This window comes from Miniopterus schreibersii (genome assembly GCF_964146895.1).
Source record: "Miniopterus schreibersii genome assembly, chromosome: 9".
Classification (NCBI taxonomy): Eukaryota; Metazoa; Chordata; class Mammalia; order Chiroptera; family Miniopteridae; genus Miniopterus; species Miniopterus schreibersii.
Genome location: NC_138118.1, coordinates 57,381,975 through 57,409,958, shown reverse-complemented (window position 1 = coordinate 57,409,958; position 27,984 = coordinate 57,381,975). Strand labels below are relative to the sequence as shown.

At 40.4% G+C, this 27,984-nt stretch overlaps 1 protein-coding gene across 1 annotated transcript in view; it reads right to left on the bottom strand.

Moving 5' to 3' along the window:
• Window positions 1–17,489: 17,489 nt before the first annotated feature.
• The window catches only part of LOC308561962 (claudin-12), a 60,331-nt gene continuing 49,836 nt past the window's right edge, over window positions 17,490–27,984 (bottom strand). Inside the window, exons 5-9 of the mRNA XM_081147681.1 lie at window positions 24,567–24,660; window positions 23,169–23,262; window positions 20,336–20,382; window positions 18,237–18,297; window positions 17,490–17,670 (exon numbers count right to left, since the gene is read on the bottom strand). Coding sequence (XP_081003807.1) covers window positions 18,284–18,297; window positions 20,336–20,382; window positions 23,169–23,262; window positions 24,567–24,660 — 249 coding nt within the window. The 3' untranslated portion in view covers window positions 17,490–17,670; window positions 18,237–18,283. The remainder of the gene's footprint in view (window positions 17,671–18,236; window positions 18,298–20,335; window positions 20,383–23,168; window positions 23,263–24,566; window positions 24,661–27,984) is intronic.

Here is a 27,984-nt window from a genome sequence, read left to right as displayed (position 1 = left end):
GAAATGCTGTTTCACTGACAGGGAAGGTTTTTTTCCTAGCACAATCACCTCTTTCTTGCATGATTTAGGCAAATTTAAAAGAAATTTTTGAGCTGCCATCTCACAGAGAAGCAGCTTCTTATAAGACAAAAGCTGTATCCTTCCAAGCACAGCTCCACCTCTGAAAACCAAACAATCTTGGGCAATTTATTTTGCGGTGGCTGGATTGTCTCTTAAATTCCTTATTTATACAATAGGGACACTACTATTTTCCTGTCTCTAAGGATTCATTTAGAAAAAGAGAAAGCGGCCATTTTCTTGAAGTAATTTGTAAAGATCATAAGTAATTTAAGGTCAGAGCTGAACTGGGACTAGCTTCCCTAAATCTAAATTTTCATCTCCTCTTCCAAGCACATGGTTCAATCTCATGAGGTAAGACCTAAAGAAGCTGGGATAATTAGTATAACGTTTCAGCTAGCAACTGGTATTACACCGATCATTTTTTTTATCTCTTTCCAGATTGTCGCTTCCTAATGTGAAAACCCCCCAAAGTTCCACTTAGAATGGTGACTCTCTGAATCTAGGCACCTTTCCCTTTTTTTCTAAATTTACTTTGCTCCCTCTGTCCAAAGGCAACATTTCCTGGAGGCACCGTGATTCCTCACTACCTGTGTAACTCAGGAGTTTGCAGAAACTCTACAAAGTTCAGAAGATGTCTCACCACTAGGAATCAATCATGATGTACAAGGTGGAGAGTAAGATTTTTGGCCAGACTGATGCTCGGTGGGTGGAAGAGCCGAGAATTAATCAGATTCCGTTTTAATTTATTTCACTTTAAATCCTAATATGGATATAATGAACTCAGAAGTAGAAGTGAAAATCACGTGAAACCTCTGCCTCATGGGAGGCCAGTCCTTCTAAGTGATTGCATTTGTTCAAAAGAGTCGCCATGAAAACTCAAAGCTTTTCAACAACTGCTGAAACCAGTTTGTATTTTTCTTTCTAAATTCTTATTATAGTTAATCTGGCCCCTCCTTTTCCTCTCTGCTTTTTCAGTCTTCCTCTCCCCTGCACGCAACACATTCTGTATATCCTATCCCTGACTCCGACCAAGAATGAATGATCTGAAACACTCAGTTGCCTGCTCACCGCACAGGGCCCTGGGTGCCATTCTGCTACTTCAGAAACAAATCCTTGGCTCCCATTTCCCAACCCTCCCCCCAGAATGATGACCTGCAACCACCGATGATGTGTTTTAAATGCCGATTTTTAAGGGCATTTCAAAGAAAGAGGTCCAAAGACATTTAAGCAACAGCAGTAGCCCTGCTAAAAGAGGAGTCAGATTAATCTTTGCTAAAATTTATATATGTATACACTGCGTGTCTATGCAGTCTTAAAATCTCTTGAATATTTCTCAAGAAAGTTAAGGCTGAAAGACAGCAGCTTAAGAAAAATCAGCGTGTAAAATGCCACAGGAGGAAACACCTGCTGGGCAAACATAACCATACAGGAGATCTGACAGGCTTCCTTCATAGTTTTACCCAATAAAGCAGTAATAGTTAGGAATAAAAGTGTTGTGGAAAAGTAATAGCATTTCAATATTTTTAAAAAACATTTAAAGGTTCTGACTTCATACAGATGATGTGTTACAGAATTGTACCCCTGAAACGGATACAATTTTATTAACCAATGTCACCCCAATAAAATCAATTTAAAAAAAACAATTTTAATAAAAATAAACTTGACAATTTAAAAAATAAAATAAAAATATCTTTTAAAATAAAATAAAAACATTAAGGCTCTGGCTTCAGGGTCAACCTTTTGTCTTTCCAATAATCAATTTCAATATGCATTTTATTCCATTTTGACATTTATTCTACTTAGTGAAATTTTAGGAATAAGTTTTATTATGTCTTACCGGCATACTTGTAAAAACTGCATTTACATTTTATCTAAGTGTTTCATTCTGCTACGTGTCACTGACAATTCAGTAATCATAAATGCATAACCTTTTACTCATAAAGCACGCACACAGGCTCTCTTTAATAATTCAGAGAGCTTTCTGTAATGATGAAGTCATACTATGAACTCAATAGGAAAATTCTAATAATATTAAAAATAAATTAAATAATTCACTGTAGAAACCAGGCCTAATCGAGCAAGAACAATAAATTCTAAGTGCTCAAAATATTTTCCTTATTCTTATGCCAATGCATATTTTAAAAATCATAGTGACAGTTTTCCCTCTCTTTTGTTGGAGTACATGACAGCTATTCATATCCTGGAGCAGGTGCAGAAGATAAATGCTTTCCTATTAAAGTCGAGAATGGCAGCATTCTGTGCTCAGTGATGGCAGACCTCCATCATTTTTTGCATAAGATATCTCCTGGGAAAGCTATCACCAGACCTTATTACTGCACTATCAACTTGCTCTCATCTCAAATTGTTATTCTTCAAAGACAACCAGCTGAGTTGCACTTTATTTTTTAAGATTCCCTGATAGGCGAGGAAAGGAAAAAAGTCAAACAGAGCCCAGAAAACAAGGGTATTCATAATTTCATTTACTGTAACATCAAACAACTCCAAAATCACTAATCCTTGAAAGATAGTATTGTGCATTTTAGAATTATGATATATCATCATTGGTTCAATCTGATTATATAAAATAAGTGATGAAAAAATAGCCAAGTCAGAGAGAGTCACAGGGTGTAACCTTTAATCTTTACCCCATATATAAATTTATGTCAGGTATTTGAACATTCTATACTTATTACACTTTATGTTCAAAGGGAAGAAGACTATGATTGTAAAACTAGCCAGGAAGGAGATTATTCAAAAGTTGAAAGAAAATTTTAAACCAACCGTAAAATCTTGTTTCAAGAGCTTTTTCAACCCTTATGATCTTAAATTACCACACACGTCATAATGTAAAAGTAATAAGATACACTACGAAAATGTTCACTAGAATTTAAAATTTTAACTTAAGGGAATTTAGAAGTTCAATCATTCTCAAAGAGGCTGTAAGGATGATTAAAATCCTGAAGGGAGCCTGAAACAAGAAGGACACAGTCGTTATTGGAAATGTAATACAATGTTAACTCGCAGGTTTCACATTTAGACTGGAAAGCTTAAGTTCAAGGCCATTATACCAATTTTTATTGAAATGCAATGTTTTCCAACTCATGGTCCATCCCTTGAAAAGCTGTATGTGGGTAATAATGATTATCAACTCAAGTTAGTCACACACACACACAGGGGTCAACTGGAAATGAAAAGCTTCAATTACTCAAGCTAACATAAATGATTTATTTTCTTCCGCTGACATGGAAGGAAGAAGGTTGAGTGTTCAGGAAGGATAGCACTGGCCACCCTGCACTAAGGTCAGACAGTTCGCTCTGCAAAAACATTCACAGAAAAGGTTCCACTTGGCAGAAAAGAAACCGCCCATTCCAAAGGTCACCATGTCGGCTGGACTTTCCATCTGCTATGAGAAAAATCCTGTCAACGTTCGTTCCAGAAAGGCAGCAGCTGTTGTGTAGAAAGGGACCCTCCAGAAGAGAATAGCTTCTCGTATTCCCCAGTGCAACTCCTCCACTTCCCAGATTATTTCTTGTCTCCTCTGACACTGTTCTTAGTCACAACCCCTGGGCTTTGCTCTTGCGTCTCAACGCCTACTCCCAAATATTTTTCTACATGTTTCATAGCCTTAAGCAGAGCTGAAAATCACAGGGTCTCAGTCTAGTCTAGTGCCACCCAGACTCCTAATGGCCTATAAGTCCTTACAGAGTCTGATCCCTGCCTAAGTCTTCAGCTCAACCCCTTGCTCACTTCAGTCACATTGAACTTGAGTTTCTCCGACACCTCACACTCGGTCTTACCTCAGAACCTCCACCCGGTGTGTTCCTTCCCCCAACTCTGCTCGTGGCTGACTCCTGATCACATTTTGGTAGTTGCTTAAACCCCACTTCCTCAAGGATGCCTTTCCTATTTATCTCAAGTGGGCTCCCCACCTTTACTTTCCCCAATTTCAGTGCCTTCTTTTCCTCTCAAGAGTGTCACAATTTTTATTTTTATTTGCTCTTCACTTAAAAACCCTTTTTTAAAATTCTCACCCAAAGATAAGTTTTTCATTGGTGAGAGAGAGTTAGAGAGAGAGAGAGAGAGAGAGAGAGAGAGAGAGAGAGAGACATTGATCAGTTGCCTCCCATATGCACCCCAACTGGGGATCTAACCTGTAACCTGGGTATGTGCCCTGACAGGGAATTGAACCCCTGACCTTTTGGTGTACAGGACAATGCTCCAACCATCCTAGCCACACCGGCCAGGGCACTCTTCACTTTTTTTAGTGCCCACATTGTCTGTCTTTTTCCCCACCTTTATTGAGGTATAATTAACAATAACATTATGTAAGCTTAACGTGTACAACATGTTGATTTGATGACTCTAAAATGACCCCTACCACAGCATTAGCTAACAACTCTATCACGCCACCTAATCACCATTTCTTTTTTGTGTTAAGAACATTTCAGATCTACTCTCTTAGCAACTATCAATATAGAATACAGTATTATTAGCTATAATCACTGTGCTGTACGTTAGATCCTCAGAACATATCCATCTTTTAACTAAAAGCTTGTATCCTTTGACCAAATATCTCCCCTGATATTATCTGTCTTGTCCACCTTGTATCCCCAATGGTGGCACAAAGCAAAAATACAATAAATGCTTATTCAAGCAAATCCATTCTACCCTAATCTATCTCTTTCTAACTCCCTTTCTTCTTATAGGAATCAGACCGAAATGAACTCATCATTTATTCAATTTTATCATTATTATTCAAGTCAACTTATATACCTATGGGCCCGAAACTGTAAGGTGCTGGCATGACAGCTATTATCTACTGTTTATTATCTGCTAGGCACTGCTATAAGTACTTTACATGTTATCTCATTGCATCACCACAACCATGTAAACAAGCAACTATATTTTTTAATTAAATGTATTGGGGTGACATTGGTTAATAGGACTATATAGGCTTCAAGTGTACACTTCTATGATACATAATCTGTATATAGAACTGTGTGTCCTCCACCCAAAGTCAAATCATCTTTCACCAGATATTTGGCCCCTTTACCCCACCCCCGACCCCCACCCCCTTCCCTCTGGCAACCACCACTCTGTTGTCTGTGTCTATGAGTTTCAGTTTTATATCCCACATATGAGTGAAATCATGTGGTTCTCAACTTTTTCTGTCTGACTTAATTCGACAAGCAACTATTTTTACTCCTCCTTTTAAGATGACAAAACTGAGATCCAGAGAAGTTACTAATGTGCCCAAGATGTCACAAACAGTAAGTGGTAAAGGTGAGATTCTGCACACACAATGTCCACCTTAAGTACCAGGAGAGCGGGGAAAGAAAAGTGAACGGGAACAGCTCGTATCTGCTAAAGTGAGACCAAGAAAATTTGTTTGACTGTGGTATTTAAGATGAGATTTGAAAAAGTATTAGGGTTTTGACAAATGAATTCTGGGAATCGGTACAAGAGGCCCTTGTCAGAAAGAAAATAGTGAGAACAAAGATACAGGGAAGAGAGATACTAAACGAGACCAGGAAATAGTAATAGCGGAGTTCTTCCATGCTCTCATACCTCTTGAGCCCAAGTAGCGAAGTCCTTGCCCGTATATCCCTGAGAATTTTATCTGTGGCTGGAAGGAGAATGAGAACGCAGTCGAGGTTTTAAATAGCAGTTACCGAGCCCATTCTCTGCTACTAGTTGTGTCTATTTTTGGCGGCTGTTCTCTCCACAGCGGGATTTTGAGTTTTTGATGGTGGGCACCATGACTTCCGTTTTCATCAGACGGGTTGTAAAAGCTGCCTCTTGAAAATGTCGGTGAATGGGGAGAAAAGTGAGGGGAGACCAGCGAGAGGCAGGACTGTACCCAGAGATGTCAATGGCACCGTGATAAAACACCGCCCTTGCCCTCCAGGGGCTTATATTCTGACTCAGAGATGAAACGATTGGTGTAAATTCTCACAATACAGTGAATAAGTCAGGAGAAACACAAAGAACTACACCTCTAGAATCCTGCAAGGCAAAATTATTTTAAAATTAATTCCAATAGGTATTTAAATTATAACGATATTTTCCAAAAATTGTCTATGCATGACTTCTTCAAGACTAACAATAAATGTCTATCATAATGAGTACTTATGAAATGAAAGCTTTTCACAACAGTTATTTACATAGAACAGTGGAGAGTCTCATCTAAAATGCTATTAACGTGGTGGCTGTGACTTCTCTCCAGTGAATGATTCTATTCAGCATTGGCTTTTATGTTCCCTACCTGTGGCTTTCTATCATCAAAGTGCTTGACTGCAGAAATTTAAATAATGTTTTTCCTCTTTCGGTAAAAAGCAATTACTCTCGATTCCCTTCATACATTTATTCCCACTATATTCCCATTACGACCTTTATCTAAAGTCCCAAACAACTGAACACACACACACACACACACACACACACACACACACACACACCTCTGCATCAGGAAAGGGCTGACTCGGAGGCGTGTGGTGATCCTTCGTTACTTATATCAAATATACCTTCTTTTGCATTTTTTCACTCTTAGAGAGTCTGACATTCAGCTTCATTGTACAAATCCTGTCACTGGGAAATTGTGCTTGAAATTATGAGGAGACATTTTTCCCTCCCCTTTTCAGTTGATGTGCATAATAAATTAGGTTCTGATCATCACAGACTTTAGAGTTTTGACAATACCATAGGAAGCACCCAATGAAGGGCAGACCCATTAGGCACAGTACTCCCCACTCCCCCCACAGAGGGTAGGTATGGCTGATAGATCCCAGTGCTCTTTCCCAGGGAGCCTGGGCATTGCTCAGATTCCTTCTCTACAGGATGCTCTAGGCAACCTCTCTCCTGCGAGGTCAAACCTTTATTGTGCGTGACCCTGTCACAGGATAGAATGTGCCTCCTGCAATTCAAGACACTTTGGGGGAGAGAAACAAGGTGGCGGCGTAGGTAACAGCTGCACCCGCCGCCTCCCGCGACCACATCAAAATCACAACTAAAATACAGAACCACCACCACTCAGAGCCTCCTGAGATCCGACTGAACAGAAGCCCTATAACCAGGGAACTGAAGCAGCACCGAGACTGGTAGGAGGGGCGGAGATGAGGGAGGGTCGGGGCTGAATCACGGAGACTCGGCCCCGGGCCCACACCCGGTGCCGCAGTTGAAACCCGGGAGGGAATCTCAGTGGTAGGGGTTTCCCAGAGGAGCGAGGGGTCCCAGCCCCATAGCAGGCCCCAGCCCAGGGCTCCAGGGCTGGGAAGAGACGTCCCCACAACTCTGGGCTGTGAAACCAGCGGGGACTGTCGCTGAGGGTCGCGGAGGCTGCGGGAGCCCCAGGCTTTCTTCTTAAAGGGCCCGGCACAGACTCACTCAGACGCTCTCCCTCTGAGCCCAGCGCCGGGAGCAGCCTGAAAGGACCCGGGACACTCGGGGAGGAACTAACCTGCCTGAGATCCGGGCGAGAGGCGGCGGGCGGCTTCCTCCCAGGCAGAAGGGCTGGCGGAGGCCATGGCTCCTGTGGCGAGTCCTCCCCGCACACAGCCGGCAGGCAGGCGCCATGTTTGAATGGCCAGCACCTGACTCGCACCTTTGGCCCCGCCCCGTGATTCCCGGAGGCCCCGCCCCTCCCCACCTGCAGCTCATCCAGGCCATTTCCAGGGGCTTTTCTGTGCAAGTGGCCTCTCCAGCCTCATGCTTAGGACTTTCCTAAAATCTCTCAAACAAGCAGCAGCTGCCCCATGCGGCTTGATAAGTGGCCCCACGCCTGGCACTAGCGGCAGCTGCATTAGCTCATAGCTTGGCCTCTCCTGGGCACCTCCAAGCCCAGCACAAGGAGCAGCCAACTACGGTTAGCTGTGTAGCCCATGCTGGGTGGCCCTGGGCAAGGCACTGGCAGAGGCTGACTTTGCACCTCCCGGGAGGCCCCAGAGACAGTGCACCTGGTGATCAGACTTGACCACACTGGGTTACAACCCTACCACATCCACGAGTGACACACTCAAGGGGCGCACTTGGTGAACCAAAGCCCCACTGAAGTAAATCCTGCTCCATAGGGGTGTCTCCAGCACAGCAGCTCTTTGGCTGTAGTTGCAGTTGGTCCTCACAGCTGATTGGCCACGTGGCCAATTCCTCCCAGTGATACCAATAGCAACCAAGGCTCAACTACAACAGGACAGTGCACACAGCCCACACAGGGGAGCACTCAGAAGGTCCAGCTCAGGTGACTGGGGAGGCTGAGGCCCTGGGCCCTACAGGACACCTACTACACAAAGCCACTCTACAAATTCCAAGAGACATAGCAGCTCTACCTAATACATAGAAACAAACACCTGGAAGCAGCCAAAATGTGGAGGCAAAGAAACATGTCACAAAGGAAAGAACAGAAGAAATCTCTAGAAGAAGAACTACATGAAATAGATCCAAGCAAGCTAACAGATACAGAGTTCAGAATTTTGTTCATAAGAAGGTTTAAGCACACTATTAGGGAAATAACTGAGAAAATCGATAACATAATAAAGTACCAATTTGAAATGAAGTCTACACGAACTGAAATGAAGAATAATTTATAGGGAATCAACAGTAGAGTAGAGAACGCTGAGAATCAAATCACCAATTTGGAACATGAGGAAACAAAAAACACCCAACCAGAAGACCAAAAAGATAAAAGAATCCAGAAATATGAAGATAGTAGAAGGAACCTCTGGAATAACTTCAAGAGACCCAATATTTGTATTATTGGGGGTGCCAGAGGGGAAGAGAGAGACCAAGAAATTGAAAACCTATTTGAAAAAATAATGACAGAAAACTTCCCCTACCTGGGGAAAGAAATAGAATTACAAGTCCAGGAAGCACAGAGGGTCCCAAACAAGAGGAACCCAAAGAGGCCCACAGCAAGACACGTCATCATTAAAATGCCAAAGGTTAAAGACAAAGAGAGAATCTTAAAAGCAGCAAGAGAAAAGCAGTTAGTTACCTACAAGGGAGCACCCATTCAACTGTCAGCTGATTTCTCAACAGAAACCTTGCAGACCAGAAGGGAGTGGCAAGAAATATTCAAAGTGATGAAAAACATGGAACTACAACCAACATTGCTCTACCCAGCAAAGCTATCATTTAGAACTGAAGGTCAAATAAAGAGCTTCACAAATAAGAAAAAGCTAAAGGAGCTCATCACCACCAGACCAGCACTACAGGAAAAGCTGAAGGGTCTTTAAGAAGAAGCTAATGAACAAAAGAATCTGACAAACTAAATAGATCCAGAGACATTGACACATGCAACAGACGATCATATTTCAGAGGAGAGAGGGAAGGAGGGTGGGAAGAGATTAACCAAAGAAGTTATATGCATATATGCATAACCCATGGACACAGTCAATAATGGGGTGAAGGCCTGGGGAGGGGGTGGGACCGGAGTGGAGGGAGTCAATTGGGGGGGGGAGGGGAATGGGACACCTGTAATACTCTCAACAATAAAGATAAATTTTTAAAAAAAAGATACTTTGGAATGCTACAATCTGTTTTCAGCTACTCTGATACCTAATATTTAGCAAAGTGCTCCTTAGTATCCTGAAACATCCTAATACTTTAAAAGTGTTACTGCAGTTTGCAAAATAGCCTAAGTGCAGGAGCAACGTTTGCCTGTGCCATGCACTTGGTGCTCCTGACCGCCCTTATCCCACATCTCAGCCCTGCCGTGTCCTGCCCAGCTCCTCCGTGAGTCACTCCACCATCTTCTTGGAGGCGAGGCTCCATAATTTCTTTCCACACCCAGGTTAAGGCTGTGCTGAAGGACCCATTCTTGCTCTTCTTGCTTTTCTCAGCACAATCCACAATCACTCTCACCCACACCCATGGCTTCATGGTGATTGTTTCCTCATTTACGTCTCCAGTTCAAATTTTCCCAGGCCCAGACCCCCAATCCCAACTGTCAGTTGAAGTTTCTACATGCATGCCTTGCTGTGACTACAGATTTAACACGAAAACTCAATCCTTCTCACCAAAACCTCTTTGCCCTTCCTCCAGTTTCCCTTCTTTATATTATCAGCATCATTATCTTGCAATCACTCAAGCTGGAAGCCTTGGGGTCTCCTTCAGCTCCTACATTTTACTCTCTACTTCTAAATGATCACCAGGGCTTGCCAATTCTAATCTGAATGTCATTCCAGCCTGTCCCCTCCATCTTTTTCCAGTGCCAGGGCCCTCATTGAGGCTTTCCACTGTTCCCACTTGAACGCCCGGCACTCTCCTTCTACTTTGTCTCCCTGCCTGAATCTCCCTCTAAGCCATCGACCCTCCCATCTCCCTGTCCCCCCAGGAACACCATCAAGGCATGTGTTCTTACAAATGTGATTCTATTATTCCCCATCTCTGCTAAAAAGTGCTCCTGCATTCCTTCAGAATAAAGTCAATGTCTCCCAGTAACTTTAAAACAAAGCTCAGATTCCTAAGTGTGGATTTCAAAGTTCCCCACAAATAAGGACCAGGTGCCTTTCCCATCTCATAGTGTCTTGATTAAAAGCTCAGGCTCTGGAGCCAGATTGCCCAGCTTTGTGACATTAAGCAGGACTGATGCACATGCTAATGTGGGCTGAGGGGTCCTGAATGTGGGATCAGGCTGAGAGGTGAGGGGTGCGCAGGGGAAGAAGTGTAGCCCACACACCACTTACCAAGCTGTGCCTCAGCACCGCGCTGCTACAGCTCAAGGGAAGTGGCACCAATTTGTATTGCACTTGTAGGCACTAGAAGGACTCCGTTTCCAGACCTATAAAGTGGAGTTAATCCTAAAATGCATTTCATGGGGTTGTGGTGAGAAGTGAATGAAGTAATATGTGTAACGCCCTTAGAACAGTGCCAGGCACATAAGTGCCCAGTAACTATCAGGTGTTAATTCCTGCAACTTCCCCATTCCTTATACTTTAAATAAACAGAAGAACTTATTTACTATTTCACTCATGTATTTTCTGTGCTTTCCCACCTTTGTGGCTTTCATGGCTCATTCTGCTTCCTCTCCCCCAAATTCCCTCGGGCAGTTCCAATCTCTGCCCCTTGCTTTCCTGGCAGCTCTGTAAACTCTGCTGATGTGCTTCCATTGCCTCCATTGAGCCTGCCTGATCCCTGTCAATGTGCTTCTCTAGACTTGAACTCAACTCTCAGGTAGCTGGGGGCTCCTACCGTGGAACTTACTATAGTATATTTTGCACTTTCTGAACTTATATACTAACCTCAAGGCCTTATCTTCCTGGAAGGATTTTAAGTGTCTTAGGGCTCCCTGTACGGTTCCTCTTGATGTTCGCACAGTGCCCACAGGCCTACGGTGACATAACAGGCTCATCATAGGCAATAATAGAATCATTTCTTGAGTACCAACTATGCGCCAGGTACTATAAAAAGTGTTTTACATACAGTATTTAAATTCTCATACAGCTTTTATTGCATTATTTCCCTTTTACGTAGGGAGATAGTATTCAAATAGCTTTGCTTAGTATTAAGCAGCTAAAAAGTGGTGGGTAGAGATTAGAACCTAGGATCTTGCTGGTTCAGGGGTTGGACTCTCTCTACCTCATGGTGGTTATCTTGTCTGGCTCTTTCATCTGCCCAGGAGCTGTCATTTATTGATTATATATTCTATTCCAGGAGCTTTTGTTACATTGTTTCTAAGCTTCCTTGCAAAGTGGTTATTATTATTCCTATATACATGAGGAAAGCAAAGCTCACGGGTGTTAAGCAACTGACCTTAGATCTCCCATCTAGTAAATCCCAGAGGAGGCTTTTAAATCTGACCGCAGAACTCCCCACCCTCCAAAAAAAGCTCTTGTCACATTTTAGAAGCCCATTGAGAAGCGTTACTGCCTTCTTCTTATTATTCATTATTCTTACTGTTGTTCTTATTTTATTATTACACACAGGGTTTCATTATGTGGTTTTATTTCATTTAGACACCCTTTTGACAGAAATCTTGCTTAACTTATAGAAAAAATGTTATCCCTGCATTGTAGTTTATCAAGTTCTGTCTTTTTATATTGACTACTCAATCCTACTTATTATAAATAACTTGGCAAAAAAAATGCTTGTTCTCCCATGAGTTTGATGTTTTACATAAAAATAATCTTGATATCAGAAAGATAGAAGTTATTGATATTAAGTGATTGATTATGTAAATACTAGGTCAGGAATGTGTGTGGAGGGATCCATACTTAGTACGTGTGGTTATTAATTTCATGAGATATTAGGTTTTGCCTGGCACTTCGATTGCATTCAAGCCATTGGAAGGTCATGATAAAATCCTACACCTAAAGAAACAAGTAAACACTCAGTATTGATATGAATACTCAACTGAACCTTGAACTAAATGCCATGCATGAAGAAAAGAGGGGGAAAGGGAAAGGTGCAGAATCAGAATTAACCATTAGATTTTAAAATAATATAGAAATGTAATTTTGAAAACAAAAAATTGAGGGGGATGGTGACTTTACAGGAAATAAGTCTGATTTATTTAGGAGAAAACAATACTAATACCAAATTAATATGCATGCACAATTACCAAGGTAATTAAAAGTTACTTAAAATACAGATATTATTTAAAGTTACATGACTGCAATATCATTATTCAATTTTGCCAATGCTCATTATTTGATTGGAAGAATCCTATTGGTTTGGGGGGGAGAGGGGGAAGTGCAGGTGAGAGTAGAAAAAAAATCTTCCCAAGCAAAGAAATAACTCCACAAAAGAAATAATTCCACTTCATTATGAAAGTACTAGTTTCTGGAGCTCCCAGAGGATTCTGAGTAAAACTAGACACACTTGCAACGCATTATAAATGGGTAATTACCATTTAAATGGAGGGAGAAACGCTGGTGAGTGAAATGAGAAAAGGGCATTTTCTTAGAGCCAACCAGAAGCTGGCATTTCGGGCAATGACCATCTAATCTGCAGGGTCGGGTTAACAAAGCTGTTGTCATTCTTCCCCTCACCTCAGCCTTTTCCCTGTCACTCTCCTCTACCAGAATGGAACAGCAGGCGAAGTCTTTTCCCACAATTTTCACTCACAATTTACTCATTAGGCTCTGGAATGCTCAATATATAATTCAACAGCATGTGTTTACCAAAAAGATAGCTAAGAGACATAAAGGCTTCTCTTAATTCTCCCTTTTTAATTATTTTGAAACCCAAATTATAAGAGTAAATTAAATTCTGGAGTAAATTTCTATTGGCTCTACAGTTATAATGGGTAGGGTCATCTCTTCTCAACTATAGCACATTGAAGGCTTTCTTTAATAACATCCATGTTTGTGGATTTGGCTGAGCAGGAACTTGGATGTGGGAAATATCTAAAAAGGGCACTGAACATCTTTTCAAGTGAGTTCAATTTATTATGTAGATTTCAAAACTCTAGAAACGTATCAAGTGTGTTTTTGTTGAACAGCTGCAAAATGAAGTATAGAGGGTAACAGATTTGTCAAGAACCTCACAAATTAAGTGGAAAGACTCCTTTCCCCGTCCCTCATGTATTTCAGAAGTCGGATCTATTCCTTTTAGGCTACTGCTATATTTTGTATCCTGAGATTAGCTACTTCTAATGGTGTGCTTGTCAAAACCCATTTAGATCTATCAGGGTGGCATATGTGGCGTTGGTTGGATTAATCGTTGCTTCTATCTAAAAACAACCTGAGTATTTCTGAAGTAATATTATAAATGTGAAGCGTGGAAAAGTAAATCATGAACTGAAAGGCTATGCTTACATGATCAACAATGTGACAAAAGTGGTGGGGTTAGAAGTCACATAATGGCTACTTTCTTCCAGCTTTTCCTTTTTATCTTCTTTTGGCTCTTTTATTTGGCCTCTTTAAAAACAATCGTTACACCCAGTGTGGCTCAGTGGTTCAATGTGGGCCCATGAACCAGGAGACCGAGGTCTGATTCTGGGTCAGGGCACATGCCCGGGTTGCGGGCTCGATCCCCAGCAGGGGGCGTGCGGGAGACAGCTGATCAATGATTCTCATCATTGATGTTTCAACTCTCTCTCCCTCTCCCTTCCTCTCTCTGAAATCAATAAAAAACACTTAAAAAACAAAACAAAAAACAACTGTGACAGCTCAGTGTAACAAGTTAGGCAAACCCTGGTTCAGTGGTCTTTTTCATCGTCTAAACCAGGGATTCACAAACTATGGCTCACAGACCAAATCTGGCCCGCTGCCTTCAGTAAAAGTAAAATTTTACTGAAACACAGTCATATATATTTGTTTAAGTATTATCTCTGGCAGATTTTGCACAACGACAACAAAGTTGAGTAGATCATAAGGCCTGAAAAGCCTAAAATATTTACTATCTGGCCCTTTACAGAAAAAGTTTGCTACTCCTTGATATAAATTATTCCATCTCTTAGTGTTCTAGAAAGAAATTATAATTTCTGGCCACAACCTTCTACTCCCCCACTATATGTTCCATTAGATCTGCTTTTTCTACTTCAAGACACCCCATTTTTTTATTACCTTCTTTTTCTAGTAAATCTACCATCTTCTGTTTACATATCTTCCCCCCTCTCGCTCACCATCACAATGAATTCCATTCCAACATTTATTTAACCTAAAAATAAAGTTGGTCACATGTGGCAAAAGGCCTGCATTGGGTCAATTAAAAAAAAAATCAGATACCCGTGGAAAGATATAACTGAAAGAAATTTAAATATTCACTTAGGCTATGAAGAAAACGCTAAAGTGGTGAGGGAGGCGTGTGCTCTTATGAGAGTAGAACGTTTCAATCCTATCTTCCCAGCATCACCATTCTCGATATTCCCCTAAATCAACGGCAGCTACTGTTGTGCTTGCTGTGGTGTGCTGCCTGGACCTCCCCAGGAACAGGGTGCTGGTTCCTCCAGCTTCCAGGATCCCTTTGGGAATTGCCCTCAAACAAAGGGAGCCACCTCACTCATAGTTAAGCCTTTTTTTGGACAGCATCCCGTATCTAATGATGGTTTTTGATATGGAGGTTGGGCCCCTTTGCCTCAGTGAGGGAAGACATCCAATTCCCAGAGCTCCCTGGAGGATTGACTGAGGGCTCTGTTGGGCCTTAGCACAGTTCAACTATTCCCTCTGCCCAAGTCTGCTTCTCTTTCTCCCTCAGGTGTGTTATTCCTAAAAGCATTCCCCAGGAAACGCCTGCAGGCAAATCTCTGTCCCCAGGGAACCCAATTTCAGGGAGCCGCTGTCTTCAAAACTCCTCTCACTCCACTCCCATCGCCCAAGCGGAAGCTTCCCCCAACCCCAGGCCTTCCAGCTCTTTCTCTCTTCTCACGGTCCTGCTTCCTTACAATCCAAGACCAATTCCTTTTCTCTCAATACAGTTCATTACATTTTCTTTAAGTTTACTAGTTAGATATGAAAAAAAATCTATAACTAGTTCTATAATTTATGCCAGTATGTTTTAATGCCTTATACTAAGATTTCAAAATATTGCCTTATTGAATTCAGTTTTGGATTGGACTCAGGTCTCATTTTTTAGATGTTTCACTGTTTTATTTTTAACAGAATATCTAGTCAAAAAGCATTAAAAAATGTGTCCTTGGCATTCAAAGTCTTTATATGATTATTCTAGTCAACTGTATAATGAACGCTCTTCTGCAGTAACATTTCCCTCCCCGCTGCGTTCGCATTTTGATTCAAAACGAAATGTTCTTGTGCAAAAGTTGGACAACAGGGCAGCATGAGAGGACATGAAGTTTTTAAGATTCTCTAATTTCATCAAATTCTTTGGTAAGCCTGCTTCTGAAAAAGGAAAATAGGAGGGAAGGAGGGAAAGAGAAAAGAGAGAAAGGAAGAAAGAAGGAAAGAGGAAGAAAGAGAGAGGGAAGGGAAAGGGGAGGGAGGGGAAAACCAAGTTGAAGCAAACCAAGAGGAAATCATTGTAAATGCATAAATTACTTTCCATGCAGAACTTTGAGGTTCTAGAATGATTATGTTTTTTGGAGGCCGAATGTTTCATTTTCTGTAATTTCCAGCATTGGCACAAGTTAGAATTAACAGCTTATCTTTATTCTGCTTGAACATAAAATTTTTGAAAAATGGAAACAAAAAAAGTAATGATTTGACATTATTTCCAGATACTAATATAATTTATATATTCTCCATAGTTAAACAGTTATGGTGTTAGGGAATGATAAACCAGACAAACCAATGACAGTGACTAGAACATAAAAAAATATACTCAAATGTGTATGGAAATTTAATCTGTGAAAAAGATTCCATTTCATATAACTGGCATAAAGATGGGCTTTTAAAATAAATTGTACTGGGGCTACTGAATAGGCATTTGGAAGAAGAAAAATTTGTAGCTGAATCTCACACACTATACCATGACTAATTCTAATGGATCACAGAGCTAAATGTTAAAAAATAAAACTATTCATCTTATTTTTACAGGATAAATTCCCCAAAGTGATATTGTTGGCATAAAGTGTGAAAAAAAGTTAAAGCTCTTGATTTATGTTAGCAAACTGATTTTTAAAATTCTTTTACTAACTTACATCCCCAAATGTAGTATTTAACAGTCCCATTCTCATTCAAGTCTAGTCAAGGATGTAATATTTCTAAAACATTTCTTAGAATATGTGTGTGTGTCATGTAGCTTAAGCTTAGGAGCCCTCATTTGCCCTAGCCCTTTCAAGGCCCTGAAAATATGTGTTATCAGAGTCAAATATTTCTTGTAAAATAACAAAAGGAAAATTAAAAAAAAAAAAATTTAGAGAAGGCTCCAAAATTCCATATGCTTCAGGCCCCATAAAACCTAGATCAACTCCTGATCATTTTATTAGTTTCAAGCATATGAAATTGCCCCTTATAGTATGTCATAACTGGAAAAACACAGAAATGTCATATGGTTCAACTAATACACATAATTGTGATGACTCGTGAAGTGTTTCTGTAAAGGAAAGAAAACCTCTAATAACAGAATTACCAAGTCAAAGAGTCCCCCAAAAATAAAATAGTAATAGATATCAGATTGCCTTCTAAAAAGTTTGCATATAACCGATCCCCGCAACAACATTAAATGGGCACATTTCCCCTATGACAGTGGTTGTTCACCAGCCTGACTACACACTCGTTTGCCCAACATAGTCCTGGTTTACTTACACCTGTTCTCACACCATAAAGATTCATACCACCCCTTTCGCTCTCAAAATGGTGCCAGTCTGGGTGATATACGGTCGCCCTAGCGTCACTGATCTTTTAAACTGCTATGTATTCTCTCCCCCTGGGGATCACTCTAGCCTGGAGGGTGCCCGCAGGTTTCTGGGAGGTGACTGCCTTCTCCTTCCCTCCCTCCCTGTTCACCTGCACTGACTCTCCAGGAGCACAGGCCTACGGCGCACGCCTTTAGCCAGGGGCTCCCTTTCTTTCCGGGGGATGTGGGCGGTGGCAGGAAAAGTGTGCCTCGTGTTTACCTGCTGTAAATCAAGCGCATGTGAGCACACGCACATACACACACGAAGCCAAATTAGTAACTGTTTTAATCCAAGTGGTGGCTCCTAGCTGTTCACCCATCACGACGAAAATCTTCATAAGAGGGTCCTTGCACGGTCTTCTAGCCGTACACACTCGAGCTCTGTTCAAAATGATGGTAAATGTAGAATCTGTTAGGCTTATTTTCAGGATAGTTAAGGTTATAATTGGACTTATTTCATTAGAAGACTGCACTTACGTAAATTTTTATTACCATTGCTCTGTTACATTAGTTCTTTTACTTATGAGGGGTTGGGCAGGGTGACCTTTATATGACCTCAAGTGCTAAGAGTCTATGGCTATTCTAAATATTTTACCTGTAAAATCTCACTTTATCCTCAGAGCTACCCAATGATTCAGTCACTATCGTTAGATAATATTAACAGTTGAATAAATGAAGGCACAGACAGGTTAAGTTAGTTGTCCAGTATGACACAATACTCAGTAAATTAAGCCCAGAATTCCACTAAGGCAGCCTGAGCGAGGAGCTGTAATCTTCATCTTCTGCTTCCTTCTATTACATGTTTTTCAGGCATTGGAAACCCATTCACATCTTACAGATTTGATTTCCATTTACTTTCTTAATAATTCTGGTTACATTTTTAAAAGTTTGTTTAATTGGAGGGAGGAAAAGGCAGAAAATTCATGCGATATAATTTGAAACCTTACCAGTATAGAGACTTCCTTCTCTCTCTGGAAGATGTCTTTTCAGTTATCTATTCATCATATACTGTGAGAAGAGAAAATCAATTTACCTTTTCAAATTCTTTCTAAGAAAAGTTAATGATGACTCACCTAATATTTTAAAGTGCTAAACACAAAATATTTATAAATAATCATATGAGTTCTATTCTGAGGTTTTAATGTTACTGTTATTTTAATATTTAGAGCTCAAGTGACTTCACGTATTACCAACTTGGGTATAATTTTTTTTTTTAATGTCTTTATTGATTTCAGAGAGAGGAAGGGAGAGGGAGAGGTAGAAACATCAATGATGATAGTCATCGATGAGCTGCCTCCTGCACCCCCCGTCTGGGGATCGAGCCCTCAACCCGAGCATGTGCCTTGACCGGGAATTGAACCGAGACCTCCTGGATCAAAGGTCAATGCTCAAGCACTGAGCTACGCTGGCCAGGCTTGGGTATAAATTTGACAAATAAGAAAAGGTCAAACCTTATGTGGTGGCCACAAGACTAGTCTCCAGCGAGAGAAAACCGTGGATGCTCAGTGACTCCCTAACCCAGCAATTCATCTTCTGAATTCAATTCTAGAGAAGTTTGGCCCAAGTACCAAGGACCAAGAGGGGTGATATTACCCCCACTCCTGGAAGCTGACACTGTGGGCGAGGAGCATCGTGGTCAAACCCCACACTGTGTATAACATTTTTCAGGTTCCATAGTTTTCTACTCCGTAAGTCAAAAGTCTGCTTATTCTGTCTTGAATAAACACTCATAAGACAGGTTACCAGGAACCTCCCAATTTGTAAGTCCAAAGGACACTCGTGAATCTCTCCCCAACCATATGCAGACCTTCCTTTCTTGATGTAGATAGCCCCCGTCTCCCACTTTTCCATCTTTTTCTCAGTTCCTTTTGAAGAATCCTGTTTCCTTAACTCAGTCCTTTAATACAGGCATTTCCCCCTTGGGCTTGGAGAGTATTCTTCTGGGCGCAAAAGCATCTTGCCTTGGGAATTTTATTACATTTTATTCCCTATGATGAAGTTAGTGTAACTAATTGCCTCAATCAGTGAATACATAATTGTTATCATTGTTTCTACCTCAAATAATAAATACTCAATCTTGTGCTCTTTTCAGAGCATTTCTCCAGCGCAGTCTGCTGTGGAATTTAACGCAGAGGGAGAACACCCTGCAGCATGCTCTGCGGCCCTGGGCTCTGGCTTCAACCCTAGGAAGCACTCCAGGCCCCTCCTCAAATAGCTTTTGACACAGTTCAGCACCCTGTTACCGCCCAGGCAATTTCTACATAACAAGACCTAGGAGCTGGCAGTGGAGTGTGTATGTGCTGGACATTTCCCTTGCCCCTGTGAGGTTTACCCTGCCTCTCATTCAGATTTACTGTTCTGTCCCGAAGGCCCAGAGCAGCACAATAATCTGGATGTTCCCCCGAAGTTATTTTTAATGTAATTATAAAGGACCTTGCAGTACCCTTTTCTCAGTCATATTTGATCTAAAAATGTTTGTGGTCCAACTGCCCAGGTGAAAAGTGGGGCCCTGGTTCTGACTTCAGCTGGGGTTTCAGGGTCCAGGCCTGGGCAGGGGAGTGTCTGCCAGGAGCCAGGAGTGATGAGCTAAAGGAAGCCAAGATTTGGGTCCCGGGTAAGAGAGTGCCTTGTAGCTAAGGGAGAGATTCAAGAATCCAGTTGAGAAGGGTGAATAGAGGATCAGCCAACTAGGTAAGAGGAAGTGAATTAATCTGGGAAAAGTTCACAAGGATTCCTTCAGGCAAAGGTCATCTTTTGTTGAGTTGCTTTCCTGGAGTAGGAGTTGGGGGAACTGGGAAGGCTATTAATATCCAGTTTGGGTTGGAAATTTTAACTCTTCTCTGTCAATATCGTGGTTTTACCCATCCTAGACTATTGAAGCTACAAGAATGTGTCTTTAGAAAGGAGAACAATGAAATCTGCTGTCATTTTTTCTACTCATACTTAATTTTGATGCCTGGAATAGTAAGGGAAAGACTCCAGCTGTGAGTTACCAAAAGTCTAGGCATCTCATGAAATAAGTTAAAACACTTGTCAGTATTCCTACCTTGAGTAGGAAAGGTGTATGGTCTTCCAGCAATACAGAATCGGGGGCTGTTCAAAACGATGGTAAATTTAGAATTAGTAAGGTTTATTTTCAGAATAGTTAAGGTTATAATTAGAATTAGTTTATTTCATTAGAAGACTAAAGTTATGCAATTTTTAAATTACCAACCCTCTAATAAAGCTCTCCTTTTATTTATCCAGCAGGAGAATTAAAGTGTTTGAGTGAGAACAACACAATTAAAATTAATGGACTATCATTAAAATATCAATAAGTTAATAATAAAATGAACAATTGCTTGTTTCTTGTCTGTGTCCCCTTAGTAGGGTGTAAACTCCACGAAAGTAAGAATTTGGCCTTTCTTGTTTACAATTATATCTCTAGTGACAACACAGCCGAGGGCATAATACACACTCGATACGTATTTGCTGAAACAGACGAGAATCAAGCAGGAACTGAGTAGATGAGCAGTTAAACATTTATATTCTCTAACATTTGAAACTTTCAAAAGTGCTTTAACTTTTAAATCATATCTGCTGAGTAACAAGAATGTTAGATCCAATGTAGTAATCAGTTCGTCATTCAAGGGCATTTTTTTAAATGAAAGGTGGATGTTTCTGGAGCCCAACCAAGATCTGTGGATCATGAAGTGAAATAAATCCTTAGTAAGACAAATTCCTCTAACAGAATACAGTGCTCATTGAATTAACGAGGCTTAGGAGATCTCTAGAGGAAACTGAAGAAGAGATGGGGGGTGGATGGCAGAGCGAAACCAGAATCGAGTACAGTTGTTGGGCCATATTTGCAGAAAGGCTTCAGGGATTTCCTTTTTGCCCCCTAGTTTTACTTACTTATTTATTTCTATTACATGTATCGGGGTGACATTGGTTAACAAAATTATGCAGGTTTCAGGTGTACAATCTATGTCATGTCTGTATATTGCACTGTGGGGTTTCCTTTTAAACTGCAGGTAGAAGAGGCTTCAGTGATGGATGTTTGCTCAGGACCCTGTTCTCTCGCGGGTATCATTTGCCACTTTATTCATAAGCATCATACAAAAAAGTGATAACACGTATTAGACACCAGGATTTGGGGAAGAAAACGTATAAAAGAAAAAAACAACATGTTTGCCACAACCTCTTAAACCACACATGCAATGTATACTATTGGTTCTTCCTTCTGAATATATTTACGTTCCGGAGGGTAAAGAATAAGAAGTGATCTTATTCCAACATACCCTGTCTTTTATATTTGTATGTTAATAAACAAGGAGATAAAGGCTCAAAGCCAGAAAAATACAAAAATCCTATACAAAGTAGAGGTCTTAGGTAAGCAAGTAGGATATGTGGCCAACCCTTACCTTTTTATAGGCACATTTTACTTATAGGAGGGCTTTTTAGCATGCACCTGTCTTATTGATGGGTCCTTTTGGAAAAGGTGCACAATCTGAAGAAAGAAAAATAATGCCATGCTGGGCTGACAGATAATGGAGAAAGACAAATCTCTTGACATGTGTGGACTATGGGAATACTTTCCATACTTCTGTGAACCCCTTTTGAAAAAATTACTTGAGGATGTACTCTAGTAAAAGGGAAAAAAATCAATTCTAAAAAGAGGAAGATGTAAGACCCAAAAAACTCTTCTAACTCAGTAGAGCACTGAAAATAAACTAAGTTTTATAAACTAGAACAGGGAGTCAGGACTTTTAGAAGAATGTCTATAAGAAGAAAGTGAATATATATTTACCAAATAGTAAGATGAATAATCACAGTGATGGGAATAAAGATACATGTGTCTTTCTTAACAAGAAATAATGAAGGTAATTGAAAACTCTAGGAAATGCAAAGGCTGTACAGAAAAAGCACAATGTAAACATGAAACAAGCCGAAGTGAAGCATATGATGAGAAATGGAGAGTAAGCAAAGAGAATCAATTTGATCCGGACACTAGTTACTTCTCTGTCAAGCATTCTGGGTTAGCGACAGAATTACATTTCCTATTTCCATTTTGGTTCTTTACAAACAATATTTATACAATCATAATATGTTCTATTCTTTTTATTCACTTAAAAATTTTAGATTCAAACTATAGAGTAAGCATTTCATGGTATAAACATAGTTACAGAATAGAACGTAAATATATACTTGAAAAGGTCAAATGAGTGAGAAAGTTTACAGAGTTTAGAAGATAGAGGAGGAGATGATAAATAGAAAGATGTATAGGGTTCCAAATTTTCTTATCTTAAATAATGGGAGCAATATGGAAACAGACATTATGAATGCTATAATTACTATTGCAATGAGCAGAAGCATCAGGAATCTAAACACAGCAACTGAGATTATAAAAAGAAATATATTTTATACTCAAAGTAAAAAAGATAACCAACAGAAGAAATATTACTAATCTTAAAAGCTAATAATTACTATTCAAAAATAAAATGATAACAGCAAAATAACAAAAAATATAGATAGTGCAAGATAAGTTTTTCAGCTTTCATGATAAGGGGTCAAAAGATAACATCTAAAATTAATAAATCATGAAAAGGAGATATAACCATATTGTTCAAATATATTGAGGTAACTGAAAGAAGAACTACAAATAAAATCATACTAAAAAAATTACTTCTGGTGAGTAGGTATCAGAGGTGGAGTAGAGGGTGGGAAAGTTAAATGTTTCATTTTATAATATTCTGTACTTTTTGAACTTTTTCCCTTATCATATGGATATATTATTTTTATTACATTGAAAAGGTAGAAAATTTCTGATAACTAGCTTAGCATTTTCTTCAATGATATTATCCCAAAGTACATTCTTACTAAGGACACAATGAACATACTCCTGCAGGTAATAATGAAAGATGCAGCAATGCCAAATGAATGCTATAATTATTATTGCGATGAGCAGAAGCATCAGGAATCCGAACATGTCAACTGAAATTATAAAAAGAAATATATTTTAAGTTAACAGAAGACGAATAATGTCTCATGTTTTCATCTTTTCTAGTACCACACAGTCTGATTCTTAAGTACAGATTCAGTCGTTTCTGAAGCTACAATAGCATACATTGCATACTCCAATCAAATCACCATTAGCACAGCGGTCACTACCATCTTAAAATAATTTGGGTTGCTAAAAGGAGGTAACATTATCTCCAAATTGGTAAACTATTAGGCCACTGGCTATTTTTTCCTTTATTTTATCCAAGTTGCCTTCAGGTTTGTATGTAGATATCAGGGGATGCTTTGTTTTTGGGGATTCAGCAGTTCCTTATCAAAGAGACAACAAGTGTTTGCTGGGAAAACATATTTCTAGCACTTGCAATCTCCCCCCACCCTTCCCGCATGCTATGTGTAACTGTAAGGGCAGAACACGAAGTAGGAGACTAGGGTTACCCATCATACTAAATATATGAAGTGTTACTTGTTTATAAACTCTTTGCTACAAACAATTATGATTTTAATATACCTAATAGTACCTACAGAAAACAGGGACTTGAGGGCAAAATTTATGTTTTTTCATTTCAGTTAAGAAAAAGACAGACAGCTGGTTGCTCTAGATCGTCAGGGTTCCCAGGAAGTCTTCTGTTTTAACTCTCTTTGAAAACTTCTTAAAATGTTCTAATACATCTCCCTGCCTTGGTAGTTACCATATAACAAAACCAAAATATAACATGATAGATATAATTTAAAGATTCTTTGATGATTGAGATATGTTCAGTCCTAGGGAGTCATTGTTCTGAATGGCAATTCTCAGGAAAAAATACATTAGCTGGGGAAATAGAAGTTATAGTTATGCTACTGGACTCAATGTGTCCTCACCCCAGGACTAGTTTATAAAAAATTCATGGAGTTCCTAAAACAACATAAGAATATAATCCACCCGTCTCTGGGTTATGGTTATTGTACACTAGAATAGAGATGAAATTTAAAGTATTTAACAACTGGTACAGTAAGGCACCCACCGATCAGAATGAATGTTGACCTAGTTGACCCAACAAAGGCTGGAAAATCTAGTATCAGCCCATATTAGGGGAAACACCGATGAACAAACTTGCTATTATTATTATTTTTTTAATTTTATTATTGAAAGTATTACAGATGTCCCCCATTTCTCTCCTTGCTATTATTTTAATAAACCAAATATAATAATTTATAATCCTTCAACTGTAGCAAATCACTAGTACTTGCAAGTTAATTTTTAAAAGTACGCAAAAATTCAAATACGGACAACTCACCGTTACAGCTTAACCAAAATGCCGAACTTAATTGACACCCCAAATATGAAAAACAAAACTTTTTGCAAGTGTTTTCTCCACTGCACCAAAAACACTGTATTTGGAAACAAAAAAAATAAAAGCAGTGTCCAATTATAATAATCACAATTCTAGTGAGCTTTCAGCACTAGTTCAATAAGTATTCAATAAATTACAGCCATCATCATCATCATCATCATCATGATACTGTCGGTGGTCTGCCCAGATTTCCCTTACCAGGCTCATGCACTCAATTCCAGCTGCAATGAGTGGTGGCTGCAAGTGGCTCAAGCTGCCCTTCTTGAGTTGTCCTCAGTGGGTAGGGACGACCTTGCCTGTGAGTTAACTTTCCCACCCCAACTCCGCCAGTAACTGACTAATATGTAGGGTTCCAAACAGTGGGCATCTTTGCCTGAGGACAGGGACAACTCTGCTACGTGATTTGTTTTCGCCCCAGGGCAGTCCATGGTTCAGGCCAAGTGGAGACTTTAGCTGAGAGCGTATCTTCGCTTGGCTCTTGTCCCTTACTTGTCCTGAGTCCCTTACTCTTTCATAGATTTTTGCTAAAGAGCAGTCACTGAAGAAATGACATGTACCTGAATCTTTTTCTCAGGCTGTGTTTAGGGAACTAAGCCTGAGATGTTACTCCATGAGGTAGTAATAATGACTTCTGAAGACAGGGTTTTACTCTCCAACTATCTTTCCCATTCCTCTTGTCAGCAGCACCCTTTTCCTCTGTAATATGTGGGCCCAGTGGTGATGTCAATCAACCTAGCCTCACCCCCTCCCTCTTCCTGCTCACCGGTGGTCAGATAATCGTGTGGAAATAGGAAAAGGGAATTCTAAGTCCCTTGCCCAAGTAAGCAAAAGCAAGGTACAGAGGTGGAAACCATTGTGGGAGATAAGACTAGAACCTGGATAAGTTGAAAAAGTGAGGACAGAGTGGGAAAGATGGCTGTTGCATATGTTGTGCTTACCATGTGACAGGCGTCATTCTAAGTCCCTTTTATGTACTACTTCATCCTCCTGACAACCCTGTGAGCTAGGTACCATTATGTCGACTTTATAGATGAGGACAACAAGGCACAGAGGAGTGAAATGACTCACATAAGGCCACACACTTAATAAATAGGGGACCTGGAGTTCTAACCTAATCAGTGTGGTTCTGTGCTGGTAATCAGCTCTCCAAGACTGATTCCCAGACCTCTCCCAGTCACTTCTAGCTGTACATCCTGAGACCAGCAGAGGTAATGACTCACCTCAATGGAAGGAACCACCCCTTAGACACAGCCTGAGAGCAGGAGGTATTCACAGGCCAGTTTTTGTTTCTTGCAAAGCAAGACCAAAGGTCAAATGAAGTCATTTAGACAAGTCTGAGATTGAAGCCAGTTAGGCTGAATGGGTCCTGTCCTTTAGGACTGCTGTGTAAAGACTGGAGCTGCAAAGTCAAGGTCTAGGTTCAAGGATTGCAACCCAGAGACTTCTGGCTTTGGTTATTAGTTCTTGGAGTTCCTAGGAATCAAGTCCATGCCATCTAGCAGGTTGTTTTGTTCTGTTTTCCATCTAGCAGGGTTTTTAGGGAGATGAAATTGCCAGAAAAACCTTGAACCTGTCAGAGAGGAGCAAGCCCAGTGGGTTTTGGCTCCTGTTCTTACTTTCTCTCTCTCTGCAGTTCATGAAGTTCTGTCAGTTCTTCCATTTTTACCTTTCAGCTGGCACAATCCTAGACTTCCTGGGCTTCTGTTCCTCCAGCCCCTCCGGATGCTTTATTCATTATCATAAATTAGCACTTTTGTCATGTCACCTTTTAGCTCAAAATAACTCAGTTGAATCCCTATTGTTAAAACACAGACTCCATAGTCTGGCATTCCAACCCCATCACAATTGGAGAGAAATTTACCTTCCAAGTAATTCCACAAACATCCACCACACCAGATGTTCACTCCTGCCACGTGGATACCTGTTCTCTCTTTCTGCCGTGGCTTGTGTGTCCAAGGCCTACTCTTTCCTGTGCAGATTTCACCTAATCCTCAAGGCTCAGACCAAATTCTGCTTATTCTCTGAAAGAAATCGAATCTAGGCATACCAACTAGAAGTGAATACTTTCATTTATAAACTTCTGTTACATTTATATCTGTTCTACTCCCTTTGAAATTATTATATTCTTCCATTTAGAGATTTGTTTTTTGTAGTGTACATATTGTACCTGCCAAACACAAAAACAGTTCTCTCTGTATCTGTGTAACCTCTGCTGTATCTCACATTTGCCCATAAATAACTAGTAAATGCTGTTTTGATCCTTTCAATGTCCACTACTCTAAAATTTCCATGTGCACAACAACACTTACTCAGTATTTTTCGCAGTATTTGTACCATTATTTGCTTCAGAACAATCCATTTTGAAGGAGAGGGTATACACGAAATAAGATTGGTCAAGTTGGAATTTTTTGGGGGGAGGTATAAAGTTATACTGTTTTCATGTTTGAAAATTTTCATTGTAACAAAGAAAGAAAAGTGTGCATTCAAGTGAACAGCCATGAGAATTCACAGGAAGGAAGGGAGTCCATAGGAGGGGGCCATAAACTGAAGGAAAAATGAGATTAAAGGACTAGAGGATGGCCTTGTTTTTTTGTGTGTGTTTTTATTGATTTCAGAGAGAGGAAGGGAGAAGGAGAGAGACATAGAAACATCAATGATGAGAGAGAATCATCGATCGGCTGCCTGCTACTGGGGACTGAGCCTGCAACCTGGGCATGTGCCCTGACTGGGATTCAAACCGTGATCTCCTTGTTCATAGGTCAACGCTCAACCACTGAACCATGCTGGCCAGCTGGCTTTGTCTTGTTGAGGCCAAAAAGTATGTCTAGTGCACGGGAATGAAAATGCAAGAGCCCTTGTAGATCACGCAGACTCAGGGTGTGGCCATGGGAATGACCTCCTAATGCACAGAGCTGAGGAAGTCCAGACACGGCAGGACAGAGTGTGTCTGGGCCATCGCCAAGGATGAAAAGCACATAATATTATGGCAGGAACTGAGTAGAGAAAGAAGTCCAAGAGCCCTGAGCCCAGGGCCTCATTAAAGCAGAGGAATGGCCTAGATGAACATAAGCAGGGGCACAGGGCGGTACCTCCAGATCACTATGACAGATAGCAATTGCTAGTGTGCCCTTTCTAACTGTCTCTGGTGTTATTTTTCAGTTCTCCAATACTTGTTAGAGTAGAATGATTTTGAGAGGGTTGCTGCCAAGCTCTCTGTAACATCATTTACCTCATTACTTACGGCATTTCTGCTTTTTTCCAAATCTGAAGTGAAGAATAAAGGTGTCAGACATGTGATCATCAGGAAAGGGGACGTTAGCTACATTGTGGTTAGGGAACAGTGTGTCATCCTTCCTAGTCT